Raw genomic sequence first — 24,179 nt, forward strand, 5'->3', positions numbered from 1 at the left:
TGCCGCTAGCTATATTCAAAACTACACGCCCGCTTTGGTCCGGCTAATGAAATGTTTCTCTTAGCCTGCTAGTGTCAAAGGCCCAGACCCCGAAAGATTCCCCCTCGATGGCATTGATATCTCCCTCGTTTCAGAAACCTTGACCGAACTCTTCAACACAGCACCGATTATTCATCATTACGAATGGACGCGGATTGTGCGCTTATCACAAACATTGATCCTTAAAGGAGGGATAAATTCACGACCATGCGAAGCCAATATCCTTGACCTCATTGCCAAGGCTGGGGAGGGAGAAGAAATACAATCAATCCCAGTGCCCAAAGTCTATCGAGTGCTGGATATTCAAGCGGAAGATGTCTTCTTTGGGTGTAAATGCCTGATCGCATATGGTTTGACTACTGCACAATGGATCAAGTCACGGGTTTTATAATCGTTCGTTAGTTGATATCAAATATGCTGGCCTTCTATTTCCTACTTCCGTGTCTGTGGGAAGATTTTGTGTTTGGATACTTTAGTCTAAAAATCCCCCGAAATGAATTTAGGTGAATCCTTTTCATTGTCACCCCAATTTACTTCGAATAGTTCTACAAATGGGGTTAAAGTGGTCACGTGCTCACGTGTCATCGTTCTTTCCTCTTTTCGCGTTCGGACGGGGAAGTCTCGACCCCGGGAGCCTCGCGTGTTGACCGACTTCACTACACCTCAAATTATTCCACTGTTTTATGCTGAGTTACTGGGTGACTCGCGTGGACATGGGCCATGGGCTTCAAATTCACTCATTTGTGTGATCTGCTGTCCAACCTGGACGATAGCAAAACGGCCAAGGCATCCACGGGAGCCAGGAACCAGAATCCGGACATTAAAACAGTCGCCCAGTGGTTTTCTCGACATGAACGGACAATTCATCATGCCGAGACAGACCGTGTGGCGTTGCTTTCGTGCATGTTCCCCGAAAAACGAACGGACCGAGTATACTGGCTGCAAGCCCTGCAGCTATCTAGAGCCATCGGGCGCTGTTTGGGCTTGGGATCGTCGCGACTTTCCGAACTCAATAGATGGCAAAGTCCTGGTGGGTTTGATCTCGGGGGGTGTGTTGAGGTTGTCATGCGGCAAGCCGAGAATTACATTCCGGCCGGCCAGGAGTTGTCGGTAGAGGAAATCGATAGCGCCATGGCTATGATTGCATCACGTTGCCGCTTCTCTGGCCCTCTGGTCCGTCGGACTCGTACGGCTGTGGACGTTGAAGAGACTTTATCAAAACTGTACCGCCGATCAAGTAGCCGCGACGCCAAATGGCTCACTCGCATGATTCTCAAAAGCTACTCTCCCATCGTGTTCCCAGAACAGTATACTCTGAAGAAATTCCACTTTCTTCTGCCGCAACTCCTCCAGCTTCAGAACTCTTTCGAAGGGGCGTTGGAGATGCTCGCTTCCGACCCAATAAACCACTTCCCTCCAAACCCGGATCCCCAAGCAGCCAAAAGTCTAAGCACCATTGCTCTACAACATATGCGCCCTCGTCCTGGTATCAAGGTGGGACGACCCGATTACTACAAAGCCCGGAGTATCAAACATTGTCATCAAATGGCCAATGGTCGTCGAATGAGCATTGAACGGAAATACGATGGTGAATATTGTCAGATCCACGTCGACCTCTCTAACAAGTATAGCCCCATTCAGATCTTCTCCAAAAGTGGCAAGGACTCAACCGCAGATAAAGATAAGATCATACCTGTGATAGAAGAATCGCTCCGCACTGGATTGCCTGATTGTAAATTTGCGCACCGTTGTATTGTCGAGGGAGAACTGCTTGTGTGGAATGACCAGAGTTGTGAACCGATGGACTTCAACAAAATTCGGAGGTTTCTTCCACGATCAGGCGCCATGATTGGCGTCGATAATGATTCTCCGTAAATGACGATTCCTTTTACATTATGGGTCTTTTACTGATTTATACAGACCACAACCGTACGAGCACTTGATGATCATGTTCTTTGACATTCTTCTCCTTGATAACGACGTATGCCTTGCCAAGCCTCATCGGGAAAGACGACTACTCTTACAGAAAGTGGTGAAGATCATCCCAGGCCGAGCGGAGCTCGCATATCAGGAAGTTCTGGACTTCAACCGAGTTGATAGCTACCATCGGCTCGAAAAGAGTTTCGAGAAAGCAATTACTAAACGTTGGGAGGGATTTGTCTTGAAGGCTTCTGACGAGCCTTATTTTCCGATATACTGCACTGGTGTGGATCATATGTTTGGTCGATGGATCAAACTCAAGAAAGATTATATACCCGGTCTTGGAGACACATTAGACCTTGCGTTGATCGGAGGTAGCTACAACACACGGGACGCTCCTGATCTGGGGCAAATAAAAGGGCTGAAATGGACTCACTTTTTTGTTGGCTGTCTTCTGAACCCAGAGGATGTCAAAGAGGGCAACGTATTGCCACGTTTCCGAATCATTGATGTGATTAACCGACGTTGCATGAGCATTCAGACCATGCAAACCCTCAATCAAATCGGCCAGTTTTATGCATGTCAACCTGAAACCTTCGAAGGCTTTCACATCGATTACGGGCACAAAGCGCTTCCCATTGCAACCACCTTGTTCAAGGTCCCTTTCGTCGTCGAGATGCTGGGCAGTGGATTCGAAAAACCGTCTGGCGCGAGATACTTCACACTTCGATTTCCTCGGATTTTGAAGATACACTCAGACCGAACGCTGGAAGAGTGTACCTCTTTCCATGAACTGCTGATTGCGGCAGAACAGGCCCGGGCTGTGCCTGCGGATGAACTGGAAGAACGCGAGAAATGGTCAAAACGACTGAAGGTTGGGAGTGGACTTGATCAATATATTGTGCGATCTCCAAGCCCAGAAGCGACTTGTTCAGACACGGACGAGGAGACGAATTCCACGCCATCCCAGGTTCCTCAGGCCACCACTACTTCTGGAGAAAGCTTTATGGACGCGTGTCCATTGATGGAAGGGCTTTATGAAGATTCAATAGGAAAAGACAGCCATGGTCGATCATGCAATGACCATCCACTGTCCCCTCTAGTCTACATCGATGAGACAATACTTCCCACAGAAGATAATAATCCTGTTCTTGAGACTAGCATACTTGTGGACAACGAGAACCTGTCGTCTCGTCAACATTCCAGCCAGAAGGATGGAAAGATCGCATCCCAGGAATCTTCAGGCTTTTTACGTCCCAAGTGGGCAGCCAGTTCCATCTCCGCACACGAAAAACACCCTCAGGAATTACATGAAGCGCAGGAAGGGCTTTCGGACAAGCTATTGGTGCCTACATTATCCACGCAGCAACGCAAGATGTCACCCCAATCTCCTTTAACAACTATCCCGATATGGACACCTGAAACCTCACTGGGAAGCTTTGCACTTCCTCAAATCGATGAAAAGCCCGGCAATGATCGTGAATCTTGCGATTTGGATGAATTTGTTCGGTGTCTCTGCTCTGATGAATCTGCTTCTTCCCTCCAACAATCAAACCCTTGTGCCGCATCACAGGGGACAGGATTTGGCATTGTCCTGTTTGACCCCAAAGCAACTCAGCTAGGAAAAGAAATGCACCGTCTCGCAACAACGCTTTCCAGTTTCGTCCATACTGGAACAAGTACACTCCCCTCCATGGGAAGCATATTCTTTTTGGGTTCGAGCATGTTGGAACGTGATCTACGCCCCGATGACCTTCGTTTCTGCCTGCGTGATACTTGGACAGATATTGGACGTGATAATTTCTATGGCTGTCTTTCGTGGAGTCTCAGCAAGAGATCTGATGGGATATCCATCGGAAGAGAGAAAACCGGCTCTGAATCGGATCACCGTTGTTATGGCCTGACAAAGGAGACAACAGAGCCTCCGCGCTGTGGACCAAGAATCTCATGGATTGAGATGACCTTTGATGAAACAGCCATTGCTGTGTTGGGCGAGTATATCTCGATCGAACCTCTAGCTCATGTTGTATATAATTGATACCCCTTTTCCTCTTACGAATGACAGTTATACTAAACGTGAACACTATTCATACAGGCACAGCCACCCCTAATGCTGGTCTTGTTTCCTCGAAGTGAAAATGAGCATTACAACCGAAGCTATTATTCGTAAAGACCAGTAAAATCCATGGATGTTTCGCTATCATGATAATCCATACATATCTCATTTAATCGATGTAATTAGGTTGCATCCTCTCTTCTTGCCCGTACGTCCCTCATCAACGCCTTGGCCTCCTCCACTTCAATTCCATCCTGGCACAACTCGCTTGCTAGCTGGTCCGCACGGTCAAGATCACCGTTCCGTGACGCATATTGTGCCAACCACAACCGTGCCTTAGATGTAGTTGCTGTAACACCGGTACCGTTCCACGTCTCACTGACAATGGAGTCATCGTTCTGCATAGCAAATGATTCAGCTTTTACGCGAGGCTTGCGATGACGGCGACGTCGTTGCAGCAGATCGGGGTCTTCATCTCCTGAATGCTCAATCTCGGGATCACTTTGAGCGCCATTCTCCGAGGTAGAGGAGTCGTCATCATCTGGGCTTTCATTGGCAGGGGCGCCAGATTCCTGCTGCAGAGTGAGTTCCATATATGCAGCGGCCTCCTCTTCGTCGCCGAGACGTTCGTACAGTGTCGCGATTTGGTGCAGTGTTTCTGGGTCAAGGATCTTGCGACTCCCAGAGCCAGAGTTTGCGCCGGTGCCCGGTTGCCCGCCATCATCTGGCTGTAATGATCCAGCCACCAATGCACGCTTCAGAGCTTGAATACTCTGTTCCACTCGGCCCATCTTTGCGTAGCAGGATCCGACGGCCTGCCACATCTTTGGATCGTATGGACGTAGTGCTGCGGCGCGCTGGTAGTAAAACAGGGCGTAGAAAGACATATCTAAGACTTCGTAGGCCTGTCCGAGACCGTACCAGGCGCGGTAGTCTTTGCGATTGACATCAACAGCTCGACGGTACGACTCGATGGCGGTGTGAGTATTCTTCATCTCGATGTATTCATGGCCCATAAGGGTCCATGCAGATAAGAAGTTCCGGTCGAGGGTGAGTGCACGTCGGAAGTACATTACTGCCTTCTCATGCTCTGATTTCAATGAGTAGTAGTTACCCACGACACAGCAGGTTTCTGGGCGGAATTTGTCGGTGGCGGTTGCGACTTGAGCGACGAACGCAAGTTGAGGTCGTTGGTCCATCACGTAAAGAATGTTCGAATAGTGATCTAGACTGTCTAAGCGGTGGGGTGATGTGGCGAGAATGCCTTCGAAAATATGAGATGCTTCTTCGAAGTCTGAATGATATTAGATCACGCATCAACCACGTCTTGCGGTGGAGCTGGGGCAGTTTACCTTTCGAGTGATATAACAATAACGCATGTTGTGTTTTAAGGAATGCACTTTCTGGGAACATTGACTGTAGCTCGGAGAGTGACCTGTATGTGTCTTCTGTGGCCTGGTACAGCTCCTGGCTGCAGTAGACGTAGAATATTAAGCTCATGACGTTTTGTGGCAGAAGCTCGAGAATTTGTTTCAACTAACAAAATTAGTACCGACGTAAGGAGATTTCGATAAGAATAACTCACGTCTTCTGTGCTGCCCAAGAGATCGTTCAGTTCCTGCCAAGCACCCCAATGGTATGGGTTTTGATGCACACAGCGGATCAGCCATTTCTTCGCCAGCTCCTCATTTCGTCCTTTTAACAAGACCACAGCATAGAGATACTCCAACCACCCCTGACCACGATCATCCAGCCCCTGTGCGGTTCGTTCAGATAGCCATCCATCCAAACCTCTAGCAAGACCCGACAACTCCCGATTGACCGCCATCCCACCATCTGCTGGACCTAGCACCATCTCTGTTTCCTCCTCCTTGCGCTTCTCTCCGGCTAAATATTTTGCGTACAGGGCAAGGAAGAGTGATTTCTGACTGAGTTTGGGATATGGATTTTGCTGTATTTGGGTTTTCTGGGTCTTTGAGCTTTGAAACGGCGAAGCTTTGTCCTTGCCCTTGTGTGAAGTCCGCGATGGCCTCGGCTTGGAGTTGGGCGAGGTGATCGACAAAGGAACGGGGGGTGTTGTCGGAGGGAGGAATACGGCCGCACATCGGTCATATTCACGGGTATCGAAGTAAGATTTGGCCAGCAGGTATTTGTAGGACTCTTGCGTTTCAAGGGCAGCTTCTACAGGGTCGCGCACTTTGAGGTAAGGATTTGTTGCTGGGGGAGGAGGATCTGAAATCTCCATCGGAGACTCGAGATCAGTGTCTTCGTGATCTAAAGGCCGGAGGGAATCAAGCATTTCAGCGGCCCTGAGTTCATCAACATCATTAGCACGTCAGACCTGTTTGAATGAAGCTTATTAGTCGTACCATTTTGATGATTGATAAAGGCATCGCTCAGAGCATTTGATTGCAGCATTTTCCAGCTGGTACATGAGCTCCCGGATTCCATCATCTGTAGGTCCTTCCATGACGAATGTCTTTGTCGCAAGGTAGGCGGAGGTGTTCCGGGGAACCTTCAAACACAGCTTTGTGGCGCCGACGGAGCTTTCAGTGTATCAAGACGTTTTGCGACAATTCGATATCATGCTTATTTTAGTTGAAAGAGGTTCGCCACACAACGGTTCAATCCCAACTTTGCAAAGGCCCGGTGGTGTAAATAAATTGCCTTGGCCCTTGTCGAGTTGTTGATACGGATGAGACAGCAACCCGCGTAACTGGAAAGAACGTGAAGAAGAGTACAGAGATACCCTAGCAAGCTATAACTGCTTGCAGATTCTAAAACAAGGGAAGATCGTTCAATGGCCTTGAAGAATCCACGTCGTCCTGGGGTTGCGCCTGGAGAAACAGCAACAGGAGAACAAACAAAACAAACATGACAAACCCAACAAACGGTCCCTCCGCGGGGAGATGGTCCTTTTATTGTTGGGAACGTGTCCGTCCTTCCTGTCCGATCATTGACGTTTTTACCACACACTTGGTCATTATGGCTTCTACTACCAAGCGCGCCGACTTCGAGGCTATCTTCCCTTCGTTGGCCCAGGATATTCTTGCCCACGCAAAGCGCTACAACCTCCCTGACAATGCGCTCGAGTGGTTCGAGAACGTAAGCGACCCCTCTTGATCCATAATTCTTGAGGAAAGATCATGACTGACACCATCGATTTTGCTCCATAGTCTCTTAATGTCAATGTTCCCGGCGGTAAGCTCAACCGTGGCCTCTCAGTCCCTGATACCGGCCTTGCTCTCCTGAAGCAGCCCCTGACCGAGGAGCAATTCGAGCACCTCAGCATCCTAGGTTGGATGACTGAGTTGCTCCAGGCTTTCTTCCTGGTCAGCGACGACATGATGGACTCCTCCATCACCCGCCGTGGCCAGCCCTGCTGGTACCGCCACGAGGGTGTCGGCCATATCGCCATCAACGACGCCTTCATGCTGGAGGCCAGTATCTACCTCATCCTTAAGCAGCGCTTCCGCTCGCACCCCGCCTACATTGATATCGTCGAGCTCTTCCACGAGACCACCTGGCAGACCGAGCTGGGTCAGCTTTGTGACCTGATCACCGCCCCCGAGGACAACGTCAACCTCGACAACTTCTCCATGGAGAAGTACATGTTCATCGTCACCTACAAGACAGCTTACTACAGCTTCTACCTGCCTGTCGCTCTGGCCCTTATGTACCTGCAGCTGGCCACCGAGGAAAACCTCAAGCAGGTCCACGACATCCTCATTCCTCTGGGCCAATACTTCCAGATCCAGGACGACTACCTCGACAACTTCGGTGACCCATCCTTCATTGGCAAGATTGGTACCGATATTCAGGACAACAAGTGCTCTTGGCTCGTTAACCAGGCCATCCAGCGCTGCACTCCCGAGCAGCGCCAGCTCCTGGATGCTTCCTACGGCCGCAAGGACGCTGCTGAAGAGGCCAAGGTCAAGGCCCTTTTCAACGAGCTTCAACTGGAGAAGGTGTACAAGGATTACGAGGAGAAGGTTGTTGGCGAGCTGCGCGAGAAGATTGCGGCCGTCGATGAGTCTAAGGGTCTGAAGAAGGAGGTCTTCGAGGCTTTCCTTGGCAAGATTTACAAGCGCACCAAATAGAGGATCATACTCTGTCGTGTGTTTAGAAGGATACCCGTCGTTCGACTGGATCGTGACGATTTAAGATTTCACAACGCCTATGCACAAACTTGAACATGTCCGGCGATAAAATGGTCTTTTCTTTCTCGCATTTTACTTGGATTTATTTTTAGTTTTGGATACAGTCTCTCCGCTTTAATAATAACTTAGATTGAGATAGATCTTTATTTCAGCATGTCCTGTTCATGGCCAAAAAATCTAAGAATGCCAGGAATGATGAACAAGACTATCCCAAGAATAGAAGCCAATATGTCTATGTTTACAGATGAGGAGCATTCAGCGCCATCAGACACAAAAGTCCCGAAACCAATCCCGCACAAGGCAAAGTCAAGACCCAGCCACCAAAGATAAAGCCAAGTTGCTTCCAGTTGACGGCGCCAAGATCATAGTTCATGAGAGCGACTCCCATAGAGGCACCAGTCAAGCACTGCGTCGTGGAAACGGGCAGGCCAAGTCTTGAGGCCAAAAGCACTGCGATAGCTGCTCCAAGCTCAACACTGAAGCCACGCGTCGGCGACATTTGCGTGATCTTGTTTCCCAGCGCACGAACAATATGGTATCCGAAGAACCAGAATCCAATGCCGAGCAGGAGACCAGCAATAACCAAGAACCAGATGGGGGTGGGTGCCTTCGTCTCGACAACGCCAGCGTTGTAAGTACTGTACACGGCAGCCCAGGGCCCAACAGCGTTGGCCACATCATTCGAGCCGTGTGCAATCGACATCATCATAGCCGACACAACCTGGCAGTATGTCCAAAGATGTTCGACACGGTCGTCATACCGGTGGGCACGTGCGTGGATTGCGCGCAGCTCGGGCGAATCGTGTGAAACCACATCACGCGTCACGCCCTGAAGGAAAACGTATTTGAGGTAACCGTAGGCCTTCCGGGGATTTGTCCAGGATAGCTCCCGGACGGGGTCGATGAAACGTTCAGTGGGTTCGAGATGCTTCTTCCGTGGCTTGGTTTCCGGCGCGATCTTCTCCTCGTCATCCCCTACTTGTGCCGGTTTGGACATTGCTGCAATCTCCGGTGTGGGCATGACAGAGTCTGCATTTGATGTGACGTTTTCCTTGGCTGCATCTTCTTGGCCGGCTCGCACTTCGCCGTAAGCATCTTCATAGTAGTTTATCACGACCTCGTGGCCCTTTCCTGGGAAGTATAGGGGTGGGTTTTCCCTCAGCAGCAAGGGGCCTAGAGGGAGGTGATAGAACCTGATGCGGGTATCTTTTTGGATGAGACGGCGGGTGAAATATGGCATGAAGAAGACATAGGCAATGATGAGACAGCCGACGAACACACCAACGATGATACCGGCTGCCTTGCCAGCACCAAACTCTTCTAATGAGGGTGCTGTAGGGGCTTCGATTGTGATGAAGAGGGCGAGGATGGCTCCAGTGAAGGCAAGGTAGATTGGAATCATACGCATGCCACACTTGAAGGGATCTTGACGTTCAAGGACACTGTACTTGAGAGTACCGAAGATTATCGCTGAGAATCCACCTGCCACGAGAGGGGCAATACCCCAAGATGCAGCAACCTGGGAGACACTGCCTTTTGTCCAAGCCCAGTTGATATCAGCCTGGCTCGCAAAACCAACACCAACGAGGGCACCGACGATCGTCTGCGTCGTCGAGACAGGCCAGCCCATTCCAGTGGCCAACATCAACCACGTAGCGCTGCCAATCTCGGCACAGCCCATGGCCAACATGAGCCCACCGGGCTTACCCTCGAAGCGGCCGATGTCGATGATGCCGTTCTTGATTGTATCGGTGACTCGGCTGCCCATGGCTACTGCGCCGATGAACTCGGTGAACATAGCCAGGACACCGGCCGTGGCCATGTTGAGTGTCCGGGCCGCGACAGAGGTGGCATACGAGTTGGCGACATCGTTAGCACCGTTTCCGAAGGCACTGAAAACAAAGGCGATGGAGGTGATTGCTAGGATCCAGTCATACTTCGCGGTCGCCAGTGGTATCATGGCGACGAAGGGTTGTGTTTGACCACGCAACAAATGAAATCTGGAGGACGAGAAAATGAATTGATTCTGGCACTCTACAAATGTCCAGGTTTTATGGTGCCCTTATACGAGCTGCAAACTCGCCACGGCCATTGCCAAGTGCGGCATATGATAAAACCATTTCCTGAACTTGGCCCGATCCATATGGAGCTCCATGCTGATTTCACGCTTAGCCCGTAATACAGATATCATTGACAGCGTGCACTTGAAATTCAACACTCATTGGTTGAGCTCAAGGCGACTTTGTCCGATGACCGAAGAAGAGCGGGAGTTGGCGCCAAGCCTTGGGAGCGGACGCCAAGAGCGGACAAAGCACGTCTTGTGGTGATGATATACTCTCTATGCATCATCTCGCCAGTCATATTGGGTACATCTGCACGTTCCTGGGTGCTGGGCTACGATTGCACGTTTAACATAGCTTGTTGTGGGTTCAACGTGGGCGCCGAGAAACTTGGGAGGTCTGGGTTTCTCGGCGGACGCACAGCCGGCCCTTGGCATCATGTCACTACTCATTGCAAATTTCTGGGCAGCTGTGCGGCAGTCTGGTTTTTCAGAAGACTTTTCGCTACCGGCATTGGCTCTGTCAATTAAGATCTAGAATAGTCAAACAGGAGACAGGAAGGTTCACATGCTAAAATACCACGGAGACGTGTGGTTGTACGCTTCTTTACATTTTATCTTTCGCTAATTAAAAGTCACTTTCACCTTGGCTCAGTTGCCGAATGCCTACTTTTGGGAGAGGCGCACGTAGATAAGCCGGCTTTGATGGCGGTCTCGCTTCTCTATAGGAAGTGAACAGGTTTAACGAGCTTGGCGACTTGGGACTTGGGATCAGGGGGAACCGCATCTCTTGCAAGAAAAATATTAGTCCCCGATGGAAAAAGTACTACGCGCTCGGGCTCAAGGTGTAGACTGATTCATCGATTGTATGGTTTGACATTCAAAAATTGCCAACACCTTCTATGTCGCAATGCAAATAAGAGCAGGAAAGATGGATGTCGCTAGAAAACAAGCAATCAAACACACTTTTTCACCATGAACACTGTTATACGGTAGTCGGGCCCTCAATGCCGCTTATAAGGGTCTGCGCAAATCCCTCAAATCGAGGATAAGACCAGGTATCCCGGTATCGTTCAACAAGCGGCCGATCATCAGGCGCAGCGGGAGTATCTTGCGGTTGACTCTTTGGAGTCTCCTCATCGTCATCTTCCTCATCACTATCCCCAGCCTCCATCTTTCCTTCAACCAGTTCTCCGAATTTCACATCAATAGGCACGCTGCCCATAAATGGAAGGCTTAATTCCTGGGCCATCACCTGTCCTCCTCCACTGGAGAACAAATTGCTAACCTCCCCACAGCAGGGGCAGGCATACCCGGACATATTCTCGATAACCCCAAGCACAGGAATATTAGTCTTAACGCAGAAGTTCGCTTCTTTACGCACGTCCGAGGTCGCCACAGCCTGCGGCGTCGTAACAAGGACCGCACCAGCAAGTCGAGGCAAGCCTGCTTGCGCAGCCGCTGCTGCGTCTGTGGTTGAGAGCGTGAGCAGCTGCTCAGCCAGCGCAATGTGCTCGTCGCTCGTTCCGGGAGGCGTATCGATGAGCAGGTAATCTGTCGGGCCCCAGAAGACATCTGAGAGGAATTGGCGGATCATGGCCGTTTTCTTTGGTCCACGCCAGATGACTGCGTCGCCGCGATCGCGGAGGAGGAAGCCAAGTGACATGCAGCGGAGAGAACCGCGTTGGGGTTGTGTCGAGGGCGCTGAGGCGTCGGCTTCAGCTGCGGATCCAGCACCGTGGACTGGTACTGGCATCCATCCGCCTGGCGCTTGTGTTATCTTTGCATCTTCCAGTCCGACTAGGCGTGGCATTGAGGGACCTGTCAGGTCGATGTCGAGGATTCCGACAGATTTGCCTTGGAGCGACAGCGCGAGGGCGAGTTGCAGTGTGACGGAGGATTTGCCCACACCTCCTTTGCCGGAAAGGACCTAATATTCAAGAATATCTTGTTAGTCTTGTGCAAGAAATCGTGCTTAAATGTTCTAGCTCATGGCTTCCAGCAGTGCCTCGTTATCGATAAGCTATGAGGGGCATGGCTTTCTTTTTTCGCGCCGCGGACTCGCAAGGGATTGAAGCGCACGTACCAGCACAACATTCTTCACTCCAGTTAGAGGCATACTTGTATAGTGTATGCTTAATTTGGAGAAAAGAAAGGTTGCAACAACTAAAAGCGTAATGACGGATTTCAACCTTGGAAGAGTGGGGAGGCCGATATTCGGGCGCTTATCAATCGCCTTCTGACTAACCTTCGGTCTACAACGCCGGTATGACAACCTTGGAATATGAAAGGTCTGATTGGCCACTTATTTTGAATTTGGAGCTTGTTGGGCGAATGCCATTGCTCTACGTAGTAAATATGAAGGTCCTCCTTCGGTATCAGATATGTCATGTAACGTTCAACCATACAAACCCACTGCCCTGCTGGTATTCGCTTTTGGAACCACTCTGAAAAGGAAAGTCTCAAGATGAGAGAGAATATTAGTAGTGCATTTTACTGCCACTTTTGGACAACGACGCCTCCACGTTTGAAATCGGGCATTTCGCCGAGAACGGCATCCCAGTCCTTGAGCTCCGTGCTGGGGAAAGTCGTCATCAAGACCCATGCGCGGTTTGCACCATCCGGGGTAGAAGCAGCAACGAACGCATAGACATCGCCAATGGTGGCGGTGGTGTTGAACCGAGACGTTAACCGCGTGCCGTCACCTAGGCGGATTTGTAGGGTAACTGTAGGTTGCGACTCGTCCACGTTGGGTTTCGCTGGCTCCTGGGCAGATGATCCAGTTGTGGAGGACGAAGGTGTGGAGGCCGGGCTCCGCACACCGGGCGTCGGGCTACCGAGGCGCTGCCCAGAACCCGAGAAAGGCTTGTACTTGGGCTTGGGCTTGGTGTACTTCTCCTCATGTTGCTTGAGTTCCACATCGACCTCCTGCCCAGGTTGAACATTCATAATGGAGAGAGGAGCGCGGCCTTGGCGGATACCGTCCAGGATCTCTGCATTGCGGGGGTCGTCCGATCGAAACAGTTCACCATCATCAACGGAAAATCCATCAGTCCAGAAATGAAGAGTCCTTTGAACACGCTGGGCACGCTGTTGAGTAGGCGCCGAGGGGTTTTCAATCACCTGACTTGGTGCATCGTCACCACCGAGTGTGCGGGCAGTGCCGGTGAAATGTGATTCCCTTGGCTCGGGGGCGTCGGAAGGAGGAGGCTGGGCCCTGTTAACGTTTCAATGTTAGTCGGGTTCAGTATTCCTAGCAATCTCTAAAGAACGTACCTGCGGGCCTTTTCCAGAATCTTCTTTTTCAAATCATCCGGGTTCTGCACAGCTAGTCCGGACTTTTCACCACCTGCAAAGAAATCATGGTCGTCGCTGTCATCGCCATCGGATGAATCACCACCGCCGCCACCTCCTCCGGAAGCAAAGTCTCCAAGTGTCGCAAACTTCTTCTTGGGCACAGCGCTTCGGGCGGATGATGAGGACTCAGCTGCGGCAGAGGATGAAGCTGGTACGGCACCTCCCCCGAGAGTTCTACCGCCCCCGGAAGCTCCAGAGCTAGGCTCTGTGCCTAGTTGTCGCTCGTCACCAGCACTGGTATCCTGCAAGGCTTCATCTTGCTCCGCAAAGAACTCTGTGACGGCAGCTTCGATGTCCCAACCATTGGCACCAAGATATTCCTGAGCCTAGACAATTATGCACTCAAAATAAGCAACCGTATTACTTATAGTTCGTGCAAGAAGCTTACCTCTGAAGCCTGAGTTCCAGTCATAGCACAGAATTGAGACACAGCCTCATCGTGCTCCGCGGGGTTACCCTCCATGGTTGAGCTTGGTTGGCGGGTTTTGGTGATCGAAGTTGGGAGAGGAGACCGAGTGAAGAATTAAAGAATTCAAGGCGGATCTGTTCGCAAAAACAGTGTGTTTGTCTTAGGTACAGGGAAGGAAAACAATGCGAGTGTCAATGGAGCTGAGTTGGATGACAGACCTAAACACTGGCAGCTGCCCGGGCGGTACGTCACTCTCAATTGGTCAGCCGGGGCTGGGAATATTCCGTCCCGCCTAGGGCCTCAGGTCTCCACTAATTTTGGCCTTTGGCCACAAGATATAGATGTTGCATTCTGGAATTTATTGCGAGGATATGAACTGTCGAGTTCGATTCAATCATACATTTTCCTCTCACTCGTCATTATGAAAAACTATTCATTAACATTGATCCCCCACTACTCACCCATTGACCTGGTGGAACACCCGGGGAGATGATGGCCTGGATAACCACAGGAAGGCCGCAGCAGGTCCTGCCATATGATCCCTAACTAGTTTCAAGTCTCGATCATCATGATGTTCCCGATGGGTTTTATTATCCTAGGGTTCAAGGGAAGATCAGAAAATGGCTGCTGCCCTCAAATTTCAAGCTTACTTTACGGCCATCTACTATATTCCCAATATCATACGCAGACTTCTTACAGTTTACGAGTTTTGTTTTTCTTGGCAAAATGATCACAATTTACACCTGTAAAAGCAAGAAATGATTTTTTTTTTTTGAATATAAAGGCTTCGATCATTAAACTCTATGCTAAGCGAACAAAAATAGCATCAAAGGATCGGATCGTTCAAACAAGCCCCGTTTTCTTGTCAGAAAATTTCTCACAAAGAGGTTCCCTGGGATTCAAAGCGAAGAATCAGAGACATAAGTCTGCTCAAGCAAGGATCATCTTCATTTCTTTCATGCTGCGAAAGCCATATTTTCCGGCTAGTTCGAGCTCCGAATATTTTCTTTGATATGCCCCAACTGATCAAGTTCCGTCGAAGGCAAACCCGGGAATGACAGTACCCACTGTATTAATGCTACTATGCGCATATATTTCTCTTTGTATAGCCCCTCGACCCCTGATTCGAAGACTTGTCAAAGTCTGTCTTTGTTCCTACATATTCATCATGTTGCATTTGAGCTATAAGAAAAACACACCCTTCTCTCAATTTTCGCTATTTCTCAAACATCAAATCATTATCTTATATTATCGCTAAGCATTTCCCACGATCTGGCTACATTAAGCTCTCCTTATTCAATATGGGGACTACTACTACGACAGTGACTACATCAAAGAGAAAGGGCCGTGTAGTTGAAGAAACGCCCACCAGAATCATGCCGCCCAGGAAGGCAAAATCACAATCTAAATCACCGACGGAATTCATGTCACAGGAGTCACCACCGCGAGGAAGGAAACGCCGAAAGACATCGGACGAGACAGCAAAGGCAAAGCAACGCCGAGCCGCACAAGGACAGGCCAGCGAAGTAGAAGCCGAGTATGTGCCATCTGCAAATGATCTGATCAGCGACGTTCCAAGAGACGAAAATTTTGCAATTGACACATTGCTTCCGGATCTTACTACATCGTACGTTGGTCGATTCAAATCGCCCGCCGCACCCGCAGGGGCGAAAAGGAAGCCATGGCCACGACAATCCAGTCCCATGATAGATCCTGAGAAATTGCCTCCAGGCTGGAGCATGGCTGAACCGGATCTTGACCAAAAGTAAGTTGAGAATGCCGTGGATCTAGGGTGGTCTACCACTCATTTGACCACATACTAACGAATATGGCACAGTGATGTTGACGCACAAATTGAAAGGTGCCACGTGAGAATCAAAGAGAATATCATGCCTCACATATTTGTACACCGGCTAAAGGGATTGAAAATCTCTCAGGCCAAGCGAATGTAAGAGAATTTAGTGCTGTTAACAGAGAAGTTGCTGATCGAATATCCCACAGTGCATTGACCGAATCAGAACCTGGGAACCATAGTTTGGATGTCCTTAGGCGCTTGGAAATTTTGAGGAACATGGAAGTTGAGCTACAAAGCTCGGACAACTTCAATCAGCTCCCTAATGTGCGGGCATTGCTGCAGGCCTACCGCGGGGGAATGCTTCATTGGAACATAGGATTGGTCACTTATTGGTTTGAAGGTGTACAATTGTGTCAGCCAAGGCCGTTCAGTTGGGATGAATTTGAGGTCCTCAATACGCACCATTCTGGTAAAACCGGATTTTGGATGGAAGGAGTGAGTTGCCCTTGAAGTCCGTTTTATAGACAGTCATAATGATACAAAGGGTTCACGAATAGCTAGTTGGACCCGGGCCTACACACTCACTAGTGGCCATTGGTTTAAATGGAGTACCCCCTCCCGATGGATTCTTTGTTCGCGCTGTATGCCCTCCGAAGATCCCCGTTTGATCAATTCTGATTTGCTCTTAGTATGAGATTGCCATTCGCATCCCTGGTACGAGGTGGTACGCAGAGCTTGAGTTCTTACACGATACCGGGGCATGCATGATGTCAGTATATGAGGGCGATCTTCAAAATATCATGGGAAGATCGACCGTCGAACCCACAGTCATGGGGCTAAATTCAACGACTATGGCCGATGGTCGCAGAATAACTACCCCCGTGGTTGAACTTGAAGTTACGATACTAGATACTGATAGAAGGCGGATGACGAGATGGGCCAGAGTCCAATGTCAGGTACTTCGAGGTTGGTGTGGCGAAGGAGATCACAGATTGGATGGCCCGTGGCTACGGCAACTGCTATACACAGCGTCAGCTCCGCGCGACAATGACATGTTGTGGATTGCGAATACCTACCCTGAAATCATGGCCGCTTTACCTGACACAGGTCATGCTCGAAGCCTTCCAGCTCTGGTTCCCGCAAGAATCGATCTAGATCCAGGCGGCCGGGCCTCGATGATGCCACGCGGACGTCCTGGGGCTAATGTAGACCCTCCACCCGTCTTACATGGAAAGATGCCCCGGGCGGCACCATAAGACAAATGATAATTGTTATATCGACGCTCTCTGATACTCTTGAAATACTCCTTTGTTTCCATTTCCATTTTTGTTTTAATTTTCAACCAGCTACGAGAAAAAGAATGGCGACATCATAATCTCCTCGGATATCCCCCAAGATCAATTCCGGCTTCCTGTGCGATTTGATGAAATAGAGCCATAGCTCGAGTCTGTAATAACGTCAAACTAAGGCATCTGCAGTTTTATTTGAAAGATCGTCAACACAGTAAAGGCTGCGTTGGGTGCTTGGCACGATTAGCCAAGCATTCAAGAACACCTTAACAGACCAATAATGCATCGGAGCATAAGGGTCTAGTATGATCGAAATACTCAAGATCACCTACGGTGTTCTCATTAAGCGATAAGTTCTGTTGATAGGAACCTGGAAATCCCCGCTGAAAATGGCTACATAGTTGACTCTTCCATGGCTATATCCTTGTCGGCATTTTAATGAGAATCGTATCGTATCGTATCATATCGTATTATGCACCAAGTCAAAGAAGATGTCTTGGCCCCCGACGGCTTTGAACACTGTCCTGCTGGCGAAATCGATGGGTAAGGTTTGGTCGGATATTATAAACTTGGAGAGGGTACACATGATGGGCTTCAATTCCGGGAAAACAATATTAGAGCCCAAGGACAGTATTAGTGAGTGTGAGCATGATATATGTGGCGCTGGGATCCTACCATGAGGATTGGTGGCCCATCGAGGCTGTACACAACCGGTGAAGGGGGGTTGATGGCTTGTCAATGTTAGGAGGAGCCGGCTTTCCATCGCAACAACCACAACAGGGAGTTGTGCTGCCTCGCATAAGTCTAGACATCCTGTTCGAGGTGCACAATGGATCTTGCAGGTTTGGCAGATTGGGTCACAATTGTGACCCGGCAACACAAGTTAGCGACAATGGATGCTGCAGAAGATTTGGCTAGCATGGCTCCAAGACCTCAATATGAGCATATTGGCGAATTGTGTCGCAATTTGAGCTTTAACTGAAGTCCAAAGAAGGCGAGAGTGGTGAGCGCCAATAAAGAGAAGAACTGGATATCAACGACGAACCCGAGAGGACTTGATTGAAAAAGAGTGGAAGAAGGAGGAGAGTTGTGTGAGAAAAGAGCAGGAAGAGTGAAGAGTGAAAGAAAGGGAATTGGAAGAGAGGATTACATAAATAATAGCAAACCATGGAGAAAACTTGGATGTTTATCATTGTATGCACCAAATTCTCTCCTCGAACTCAGCCAGAAACCTGTTTGTTATCCCCCATTGCTCGCTTAGAACGAATTGATATATAGGCGTAGTTCGAGATAAATATTGCTTGCCCCAGGCTCACTGATGATTGATGCTGTTCTATTTTATGGTCTCGATTAACACCAAGGAAATCCCGGAGACCTATGGATGCTCAGGCCATCCACGATCTTAAGTGTTGACGATAAGTGACAGCCCTTGAATTGTACAGCGTGTATAGTTGTGTGGAAGAAGGAGAGGGGGAATTATACTGACTGTCAAAGAGCAAGCAATGTCTCTATATTGAGGTACTATGTAACTACATAAGTAGATATATGTAAGTGTTCCTAATGCATCAAGCAAGTGGCTCAAACAAAGACTACATACCCATTAAAAGCAATCCTTCTTCTTAGCAAATTCCTACAAGTGATGAACAATCAATTTCTTTCTACTGTGAAATATCTGATGCCTTTACAAATTATACATAGTATACAATACTGACGTAGGGCTTTATTCCGCATTGGGACGCCCCACATCACGTGCCGCTGTAGCATTGTCCCGGCGCTTAATCCCAGCTCCCTCGAACAAATCGCGTGCAATTTCAAATCGAGCTTTCATTGCCTAACATGCTGCTCTGGTCTAGCTAATAAATTTATGGAACTGTACCTGTCGCCATTGTGTTGAAATCACCCTCCAACTCCTAAACCGCTTCCGATCCTCCACCTCTATGCTGCCAATGACCCGAATGAAACACTACTGTATAGGCCGACGCACGACAACTTCACAAGACGAGCAAGGGTATATTATACCGAAGACATTTTTTTAAGCCAGAATGACGTCGCCTTACCCAACATCAACTTCATTCTCGCCCTCCGTTGCCTCCGACATGGCCGCAGCGCCCAACAGAGCTGTCTCCGATTTGCCGCAGGCTCAGGTAGACGCGATCATCCGCACGAAGCGCAAGGCTCGCGAGCCCAAAGCCTGCTATCCATGCCATGCGCGCAAGGTTAAATGCGATCGCAATCTGCCGTGTGACGGGTGCGTTAAGCGCGATCATGCAGATCTTTGCTCCTACGAACGCCCTTCCAAGAAACGATCGCAAGCCTTCCATGAGAGCTCTGTCCCTAGTGCGTCAATGGCACCCGTTCCTGAATATTCAACAACATATGCGTACGATGAAACACCGGCGGAAGTGAAACATGAGCCAATCTTGAGCCGGCCGAGCGCGCCTGCTACAAGTAGTGGCCGTGTTTCAATCGCCCGCGAAGAATGGGATAATGTGCGCAATAGATTGCAGGAAATGGAGTCTACTATTTCCTCCCTTCGCGTTGGGTTGGAGAGGGCGGAAGACGGCCTCCCAACCTCCATGGACACCGGAAGCGTGCAGAGTGCTGATGCGAGTTCCCGGTCCAAGTGTGCCTCGCCGGAACGCGAGGGCATCCATGCTGCAAATACTTTAGGCAAAGGCACTGTCCATTTGGGATCGCGCTCTGTTCTGGCTTATATTCTCAACAATCAGTCCGGGTCTGATCAGCTTCAAGCACTTTTGGAAGGAGGAATACTGCCCAAGCTCGGTTTGGACAATGAGTCTGCGACCTATCCATTTGTTGATCTATGGTCGTCCGATATGTCAACATTCGATATCACTGCCGTCTGCAGCGCCCTTCCCCCTGATCAACAATGCAGAGAGTGAGTAGACTTTTTGAATCGAACTTTTCATTGAGATTGTTTGCGCTAACTTTGCTTTCTCGCTATAGGTTATTCTACTACTATAAGGACATTTCGGGAGCCATCTATCCTGTTTTAGAGGACATCTTTGAGTTTGAGAACACTCTCGAGCTTCTACTGGCGACAAGAACCTCTATCGGTGGCGAGTACATGGCCGATGCAGACCATGCACAAAAGCCTTTCGGAGTAAGCATTGCGTACCTTGGACTACTGTTCGCCATCCTTGCCTCTGGATGCCAGTCATCCGATTATGGGAGCAAAGAAAGGGAATTGACCTCGCAAGTTTATGGTATGTGATCCACACCAAGGATACTATTCGAGTCTTTGACTTGACTAACACTTCAAATAGTGTGCTGCTCCTACCAGTGCCTCCGCATGACAAATTTCCTCTCCCAGCCCACCATTGAGGCAATTCAAACTCTCCTGGTGATTGGAAACGTTTTGTCATACAATATGAATCCTGGAATTTCTTATGTTTTGCTTGGCATGACTCTTCGCATGGGCTTGGCGCTCGGTCTCCATGTGGAGTCAAGCCAATTTCCGTCAGCTGAGCGATACCGCCGACGACATGTTTGGTAAGATACTTTTTCCTTCATACCCCATTAGTACGTGGCCCTGACATGAATAGGTGGTCCATGGCGTGGCAAGACAGCCATTTTTCGCTTTCTTACGATCGGCCTTCCACCACTGCAGTGAGCCAGCCAGATATCGCCTATAGGGATGGCGCCAAACCTGGTGACCTATCTTATTTTGAAACACTCTCGCGTGTCATTTCTCTTGCACTAGAGGTTGTCCGCATTCGCATGCTGAGCCCACACGCGCAGATAAGTTTGGACAGTATACAAACCTATAAGGACCGCATCCAGAAGATCATGGTAGAGGCAAAGCCATACCTACGAGACCCAATCAACTGTTCCACACCTACGCAACATCTGGAGCGAGTTGTGTTGAAATTGCATTCTTCTTATTTCGCCTCTGAGCTCTGCCGGCCAGCGCTCAAACCCATGACTGATTTGAATGACGCTAACGCAGCCAGCATGCGCGAAAATTGCGTGATGAATCTGATGACGACTGTTGAAGCTTACATTGAAATGCACAACGTCAGCTCCCACGCAGCTCGTTCCTGGATCTTACTGCAGCGGGCGATCAGCTCCGCATTCCTCCTTGCTGTCATCGATGAGGCGAAAGCGGACCCGAATGTGTGGAATCTTCTCCATTCACTCGAGGGCATTATCGCTCAAAGAGCAAGCACGGAACGTGCCTATGATTCCAACGAGGCCCCCACTGTGGCCAGCATGACCTCGCCGCCCCAACCCCTCGGCACTTACGACCCAATCACGGGCACCACGAACGTCCCAGGCCCCATCGCTCCTGCGTTGGACCCAACTTCTCCGGTTGGGATACCCCCTGATACACAAACGCAATGGGCCAAGTCGCTAGCAAAAACACACCGTGCTTTGCAAAAACTCCTCGCTGCAGTTGGGAACCCATCTACGCGTCCTCCAATGGGACGCAATGGTACGCCCGTGTACTCCAGTAATAATTCTAACCTCAACCCGGCCTCCGCTTCCATGGGGACATTTGTTCCTGGGCAAGCAAACATGACCCCCAGCGTTGGTTCTCTTCCGCCTCCTACGCCAGAAAGCTCTGGTAGTGGTGAATGGACAATGCCCAATATACTGGATCGCGCAGCGGAGTATATCCATCCACCTCTGTGGGGCTAGTGGATGGAGGCGATCTGGCCCTCGAAAAGCGTTTAGTTTCCAATTGTTTTTCTTCAGCGCGGCGCCGGAGTCTCTTTTGGGTCCATCTTATGATTGTGGTTATTTTTGCAAATTTATTTCCTTAGCTTTATTGGAAGGGAGGCTGTTTTTACGAATGGGTTCTCCAGTGCGATATGCGCCGTTGAACATTTAGTATGTGTATATTTTCTTTTACAGAATCTTGGATCGCGATACTTCAGATCTAATATGCTTACTGTAGCCCGATACTTACGCAAAGACGTCATCTTTCTGTAATGCTTGGAGTAAATTGCTTCGTTCTCTAGTTGACTCATGCATTACGGTTAAGATATTGTTTAGCCGTCGCTCTCCTGAACGGGACGTCCGTCGGCGAAAACTGGTCACAATTACTACCGCGACACTCAAGATTTAGCTTATAAGAAGTGTCCTCTTTTCCCTTCTACTCCGGATTCGCATTTAACTCCATGATTCCCCACTGTCTGAATGGCGGGGAGCTGTCAGAGCCCACATGCCCGGAGAACTGACGCTCTGGCCCGCGGCCCCGGGGAATTATATCATGACTAATATTAGCCCTAAGTTGACGAGATTGGGACTTTGGTTTCTAACTATAAAGGAGACTATAGATGAATCCGACACGCTTCCATGGCTCCAAGATTGTTGTTTGCTACGTCATGGCCGTTGCAGCACACTATTCCTGTCTCAGCTTCTTTCTGCAGTGACTGATATGACTCAGGTATATAGGTGTATCTGGCCAGCTGATTTGCAAAAGCCAAAGACATCAGCTCCAGGTTCCTCGAGGGCCACTCTCCATAGTAAGTGATATCCAGGAAAAATATCAAGAATGACGATGAAGTATCTCTCAAGTCGTTGCGTCCCGCAGGGGGATGCTGGTGTTCCAGGATCTAGGTATATACCAAGACTGGTTGAAGATATGACCACAAGACTACGATCTATTAACGACCACTTAAAACTGAGAATCCATGACATTAAGAGAGTACTGTCGCTAAGAAGGTGCGAAATGGTGTTTATCCAAATGGACTGTTTACGGCCTTGGGCACTCCACCTTCCCCACATAGATATCTCTCTCTTCCCATCCTCTTCTAATTCATGATTCTATCCAGATGGTGTTTGTTTAATTCCTACATATGTATCAATTTACCCAATCTTATCTCCCTGGGTAACCCATGGGATCAGTCAACCTTGGAATGTGAGACATTTCATCCCCGGGTTCCCTGCACTAACATCCGAGACAGCTTAATTCCCAAGCGCACTATGAACAGCCGATATTATTGGACACCCTGCGAGAATCTCCAACCGTCGAATCGGCGAATGCGGAGACCAGGGTAGCACAAAGTCGGGCAGTTATTTTCGCCGGAGTCAGCAGAGTCAGAAACGCCCCGAGGTAAAATGCACCTCAGCCTTTTCTAATCTCTTTCAAGCGAAACCCAGAATCAGCTCCAGCAATCTCACTACTGCTTTTATTTATCCTTCCCACTCCTCCGCCAAAAGACATCTACCTCGGTACGTCTTGCAAGACCAGATCGCAATTTCTCGTCTCAATTATGTCTTCTGAATCCTCCAACAAGTACTACAAAGTCGGGGTCCTCCTGTTTCCCGGTGCAGACATCCTCGACTTCGCAGGACCAATCGAAGTTCTATCCCATGTCTCGCACAACCGAAACCCAGAGAGCCCCGACAGAATGTTCGAAATCAAAACTGTCGCTTGCAGCCCCGCCATTCGTGCTGCGAATTCGCTTACAGTTCACCCAGACCTGCTTTTACCAGATGCGGTCGATCAGATTTCAGAATTTCATATCCTGGTAATCCCAGGTGGTCCCCCGTCAGTTTTGCAGCCATTAATTGAAAACAACGCACTAGAGCTGGACTTGATTCGCAAATTTACAGCGCTACCTGCAGATGCATTATCAAGTACCCGGATTTTGCTGTCGGTTTGCACCGGCGCTTTTCTCCTTGGGGCCGCGGGTGTACTCGGTGGAATGACTGTGACTACCCACCACCATGCCCTTGACAGACTTCGAGATATATGTGCTCGTTCTAATGCTCCGGGTGAGCCTACTACGACTGTACTGCACAAGAGATACCTTGATGGGGGTCTGTTGAAGGGAGGCGGTGTTCGACTCCTCACGGCGGGAGGGGTAAGCTCAGGTTTAGACGCCACATGCTACCTTGTTAGTCAATTGGCAACACCTGACATGGCGGCATTTATCACTCGGGTTATGGAGTATGATTGGCGTGAGATCAAAGAGTGAGCTACAGGCTCAGCGGTAACGGATTTTATAATGCTGATCAAGCACCAGCGTGGAGTGGGAGCACAGCAGATTAGGTATCACAACACGTGTGCTTGGCTCTGTCCAATTAGACAATATATCCTTCCCTGGCTGTACTGTTTTCTGA

General features: G+C 49.4%; 9 protein-coding genes across 9 annotated transcripts; 5 read left to right on the plus strand and 4 right to left on the minus strand.

Moving 5' to 3' along the window:
- Window positions 1–759: 759 nt before the first annotated feature.
- N7471_007041 (ATP dependent DNA ligase domain protein) lies at window positions 760–3,997 on the plus strand (the record flags this gene model as incomplete). The annotated part of the gene is made up of 2 exons (XM_057279760.1): window positions 760–1,910; window positions 1,960–3,997. The coding sequence occupies 2 exons, from the start codon at window positions 760–762 to the stop codon at window positions 3,995–3,997; spliced, it is 3,189 nt and encodes a 1,062-aa protein (XP_057134020.1).
- A 200-nt stretch (window positions 3,998–4,197) lies between these two features.
- N7471_007042 (anaphase promoting complex subunit CDC23) lies at window positions 4,198–6,485 on the minus strand (the record flags this gene model as incomplete). The annotated part of the gene is made up of 4 exons (XM_057279761.1): window positions 4,198–5,309; window positions 5,368–5,551; window positions 5,601–6,324; window positions 6,385–6,485. The coding sequence occupies 4 exons, from the start codon at window positions 6,483–6,485 to the stop codon at window positions 4,198–4,200; spliced, it is 2,121 nt and encodes a 706-aa protein (XP_057134021.1).
- Window positions 6,486–7,000: 515 nt separating this feature from the next.
- On the plus strand, window positions 7,001–8,115 carry erg20 (bifunctional (2E,6E)-farnesyl diphosphate synthase/dimethylallyltranstransferase; the record flags this gene model as incomplete). Its single annotated transcript, XM_057279762.1, has 2 exons — window positions 7,001–7,120; window positions 7,192–8,115. 2 exons carry the CDS (start codon window positions 7,001–7,003, stop codon window positions 8,113–8,115), a joined length of 1,044 nt encoding a protein of 347 aa, XP_057134022.1.
- A 298-nt stretch (window positions 8,116–8,413) lies between these two features.
- On the minus strand, window positions 8,414–10,135 carry N7471_007044 (inorganic phosphate transporter; the record flags this gene model as incomplete). The annotated part of the gene is made up of 1 exon (XM_057279763.1): window positions 8,414–10,135. The coding sequence occupies one exon, from the start codon at window positions 10,133–10,135 to the stop codon at window positions 8,414–8,416; it is 1,722 nt and encodes a 573-aa protein (XP_057134023.1).
- A 1,084-nt stretch (window positions 10,136–11,219) lies between these two features.
- Window positions 11,220–12,353, minus strand: N7471_007045 (Mrp/NBP35 family ATP-binding protein; the record flags this gene model as incomplete). Its single annotated transcript, XM_057279764.1, has 2 exons — window positions 11,220–12,164; window positions 12,321–12,353. 2 exons carry the CDS (start codon window positions 12,351–12,353, stop codon window positions 11,220–11,222), a joined length of 978 nt encoding a protein of 325 aa, XP_057134024.1.
- A 374-nt stretch (window positions 12,354–12,727) lies between these two features.
- N7471_007046 (protein phosphatase regulator SHP1) lies at window positions 12,728–14,242 on the minus strand (the record flags this gene model as incomplete). The annotated part of the gene is made up of 3 exons (XM_057279765.1): window positions 13,980–14,242; window positions 13,511–13,917; window positions 12,728–13,451 (listed from the first exon to the last, which is right to left on the minus strand). Exons 1-3 carry the CDS (start codon window positions 14,052–14,054, stop codon window positions 12,728–12,730), a joined length of 1,206 nt encoding a protein of 401 aa, XP_057134025.1. The 5' UTR covers window positions 14,055–14,242.
- Window positions 14,243–15,301: 1,059 nt separating this feature from the next.
- Window positions 15,302–17,051, plus strand: N7471_007047 (uncharacterized protein; the record flags this gene model as incomplete). Its single annotated transcript, XM_057279766.1, has 7 exons — window positions 15,302–15,765; window positions 15,838–15,948; window positions 16,002–16,290; window positions 16,353–16,436; window positions 16,485–16,568; window positions 16,715–16,751; window positions 16,825–17,051. 7 exons carry the CDS (start codon window positions 15,302–15,304, stop codon window positions 17,049–17,051), a joined length of 1,296 nt encoding a protein of 431 aa, XP_057134026.1.
- Window positions 17,052–19,126: 2,075 nt separating this feature from the next.
- N7471_007048 (putative C6 transcription factor) lies at window positions 19,127–21,746 on the plus strand (the record flags this gene model as incomplete). The annotated part of the gene is made up of 4 exons (XM_057279767.1): window positions 19,127–19,983; window positions 20,052–20,311; window positions 20,372–20,597; window positions 20,651–21,746. 4 exons carry the CDS (start codon window positions 19,127–19,129, stop codon window positions 21,744–21,746), a joined length of 2,439 nt encoding a protein of 812 aa, XP_057134027.1.
- A 1,580-nt stretch (window positions 21,747–23,326) lies between these two features.
- xanA (isonitrile hydratase-like protein xanA) lies at window positions 23,327–24,034 on the plus strand (the record flags this gene model as incomplete). Its single annotated transcript, XM_057279768.1, has 1 exon — window positions 23,327–24,034. One exon carries the CDS (start codon window positions 23,327–23,329, stop codon window positions 24,032–24,034), a length of 708 nt encoding a protein of 235 aa, XP_057134028.1.
- Window positions 24,035–24,179: the final 145 nt, after the last annotated feature.

Source organism: Penicillium samsonianum (assembly GCF_028829775.1).
Source record: "Penicillium samsonianum strain IBT 33392 chromosome Unknown utg000004l_segment0_segment0, whole genome shotgun sequence".
Taxonomy (NCBI): Eukaryota; Fungi; Ascomycota; class Eurotiomycetes; order Eurotiales; family Aspergillaceae; genus Penicillium; species Penicillium samsonianum.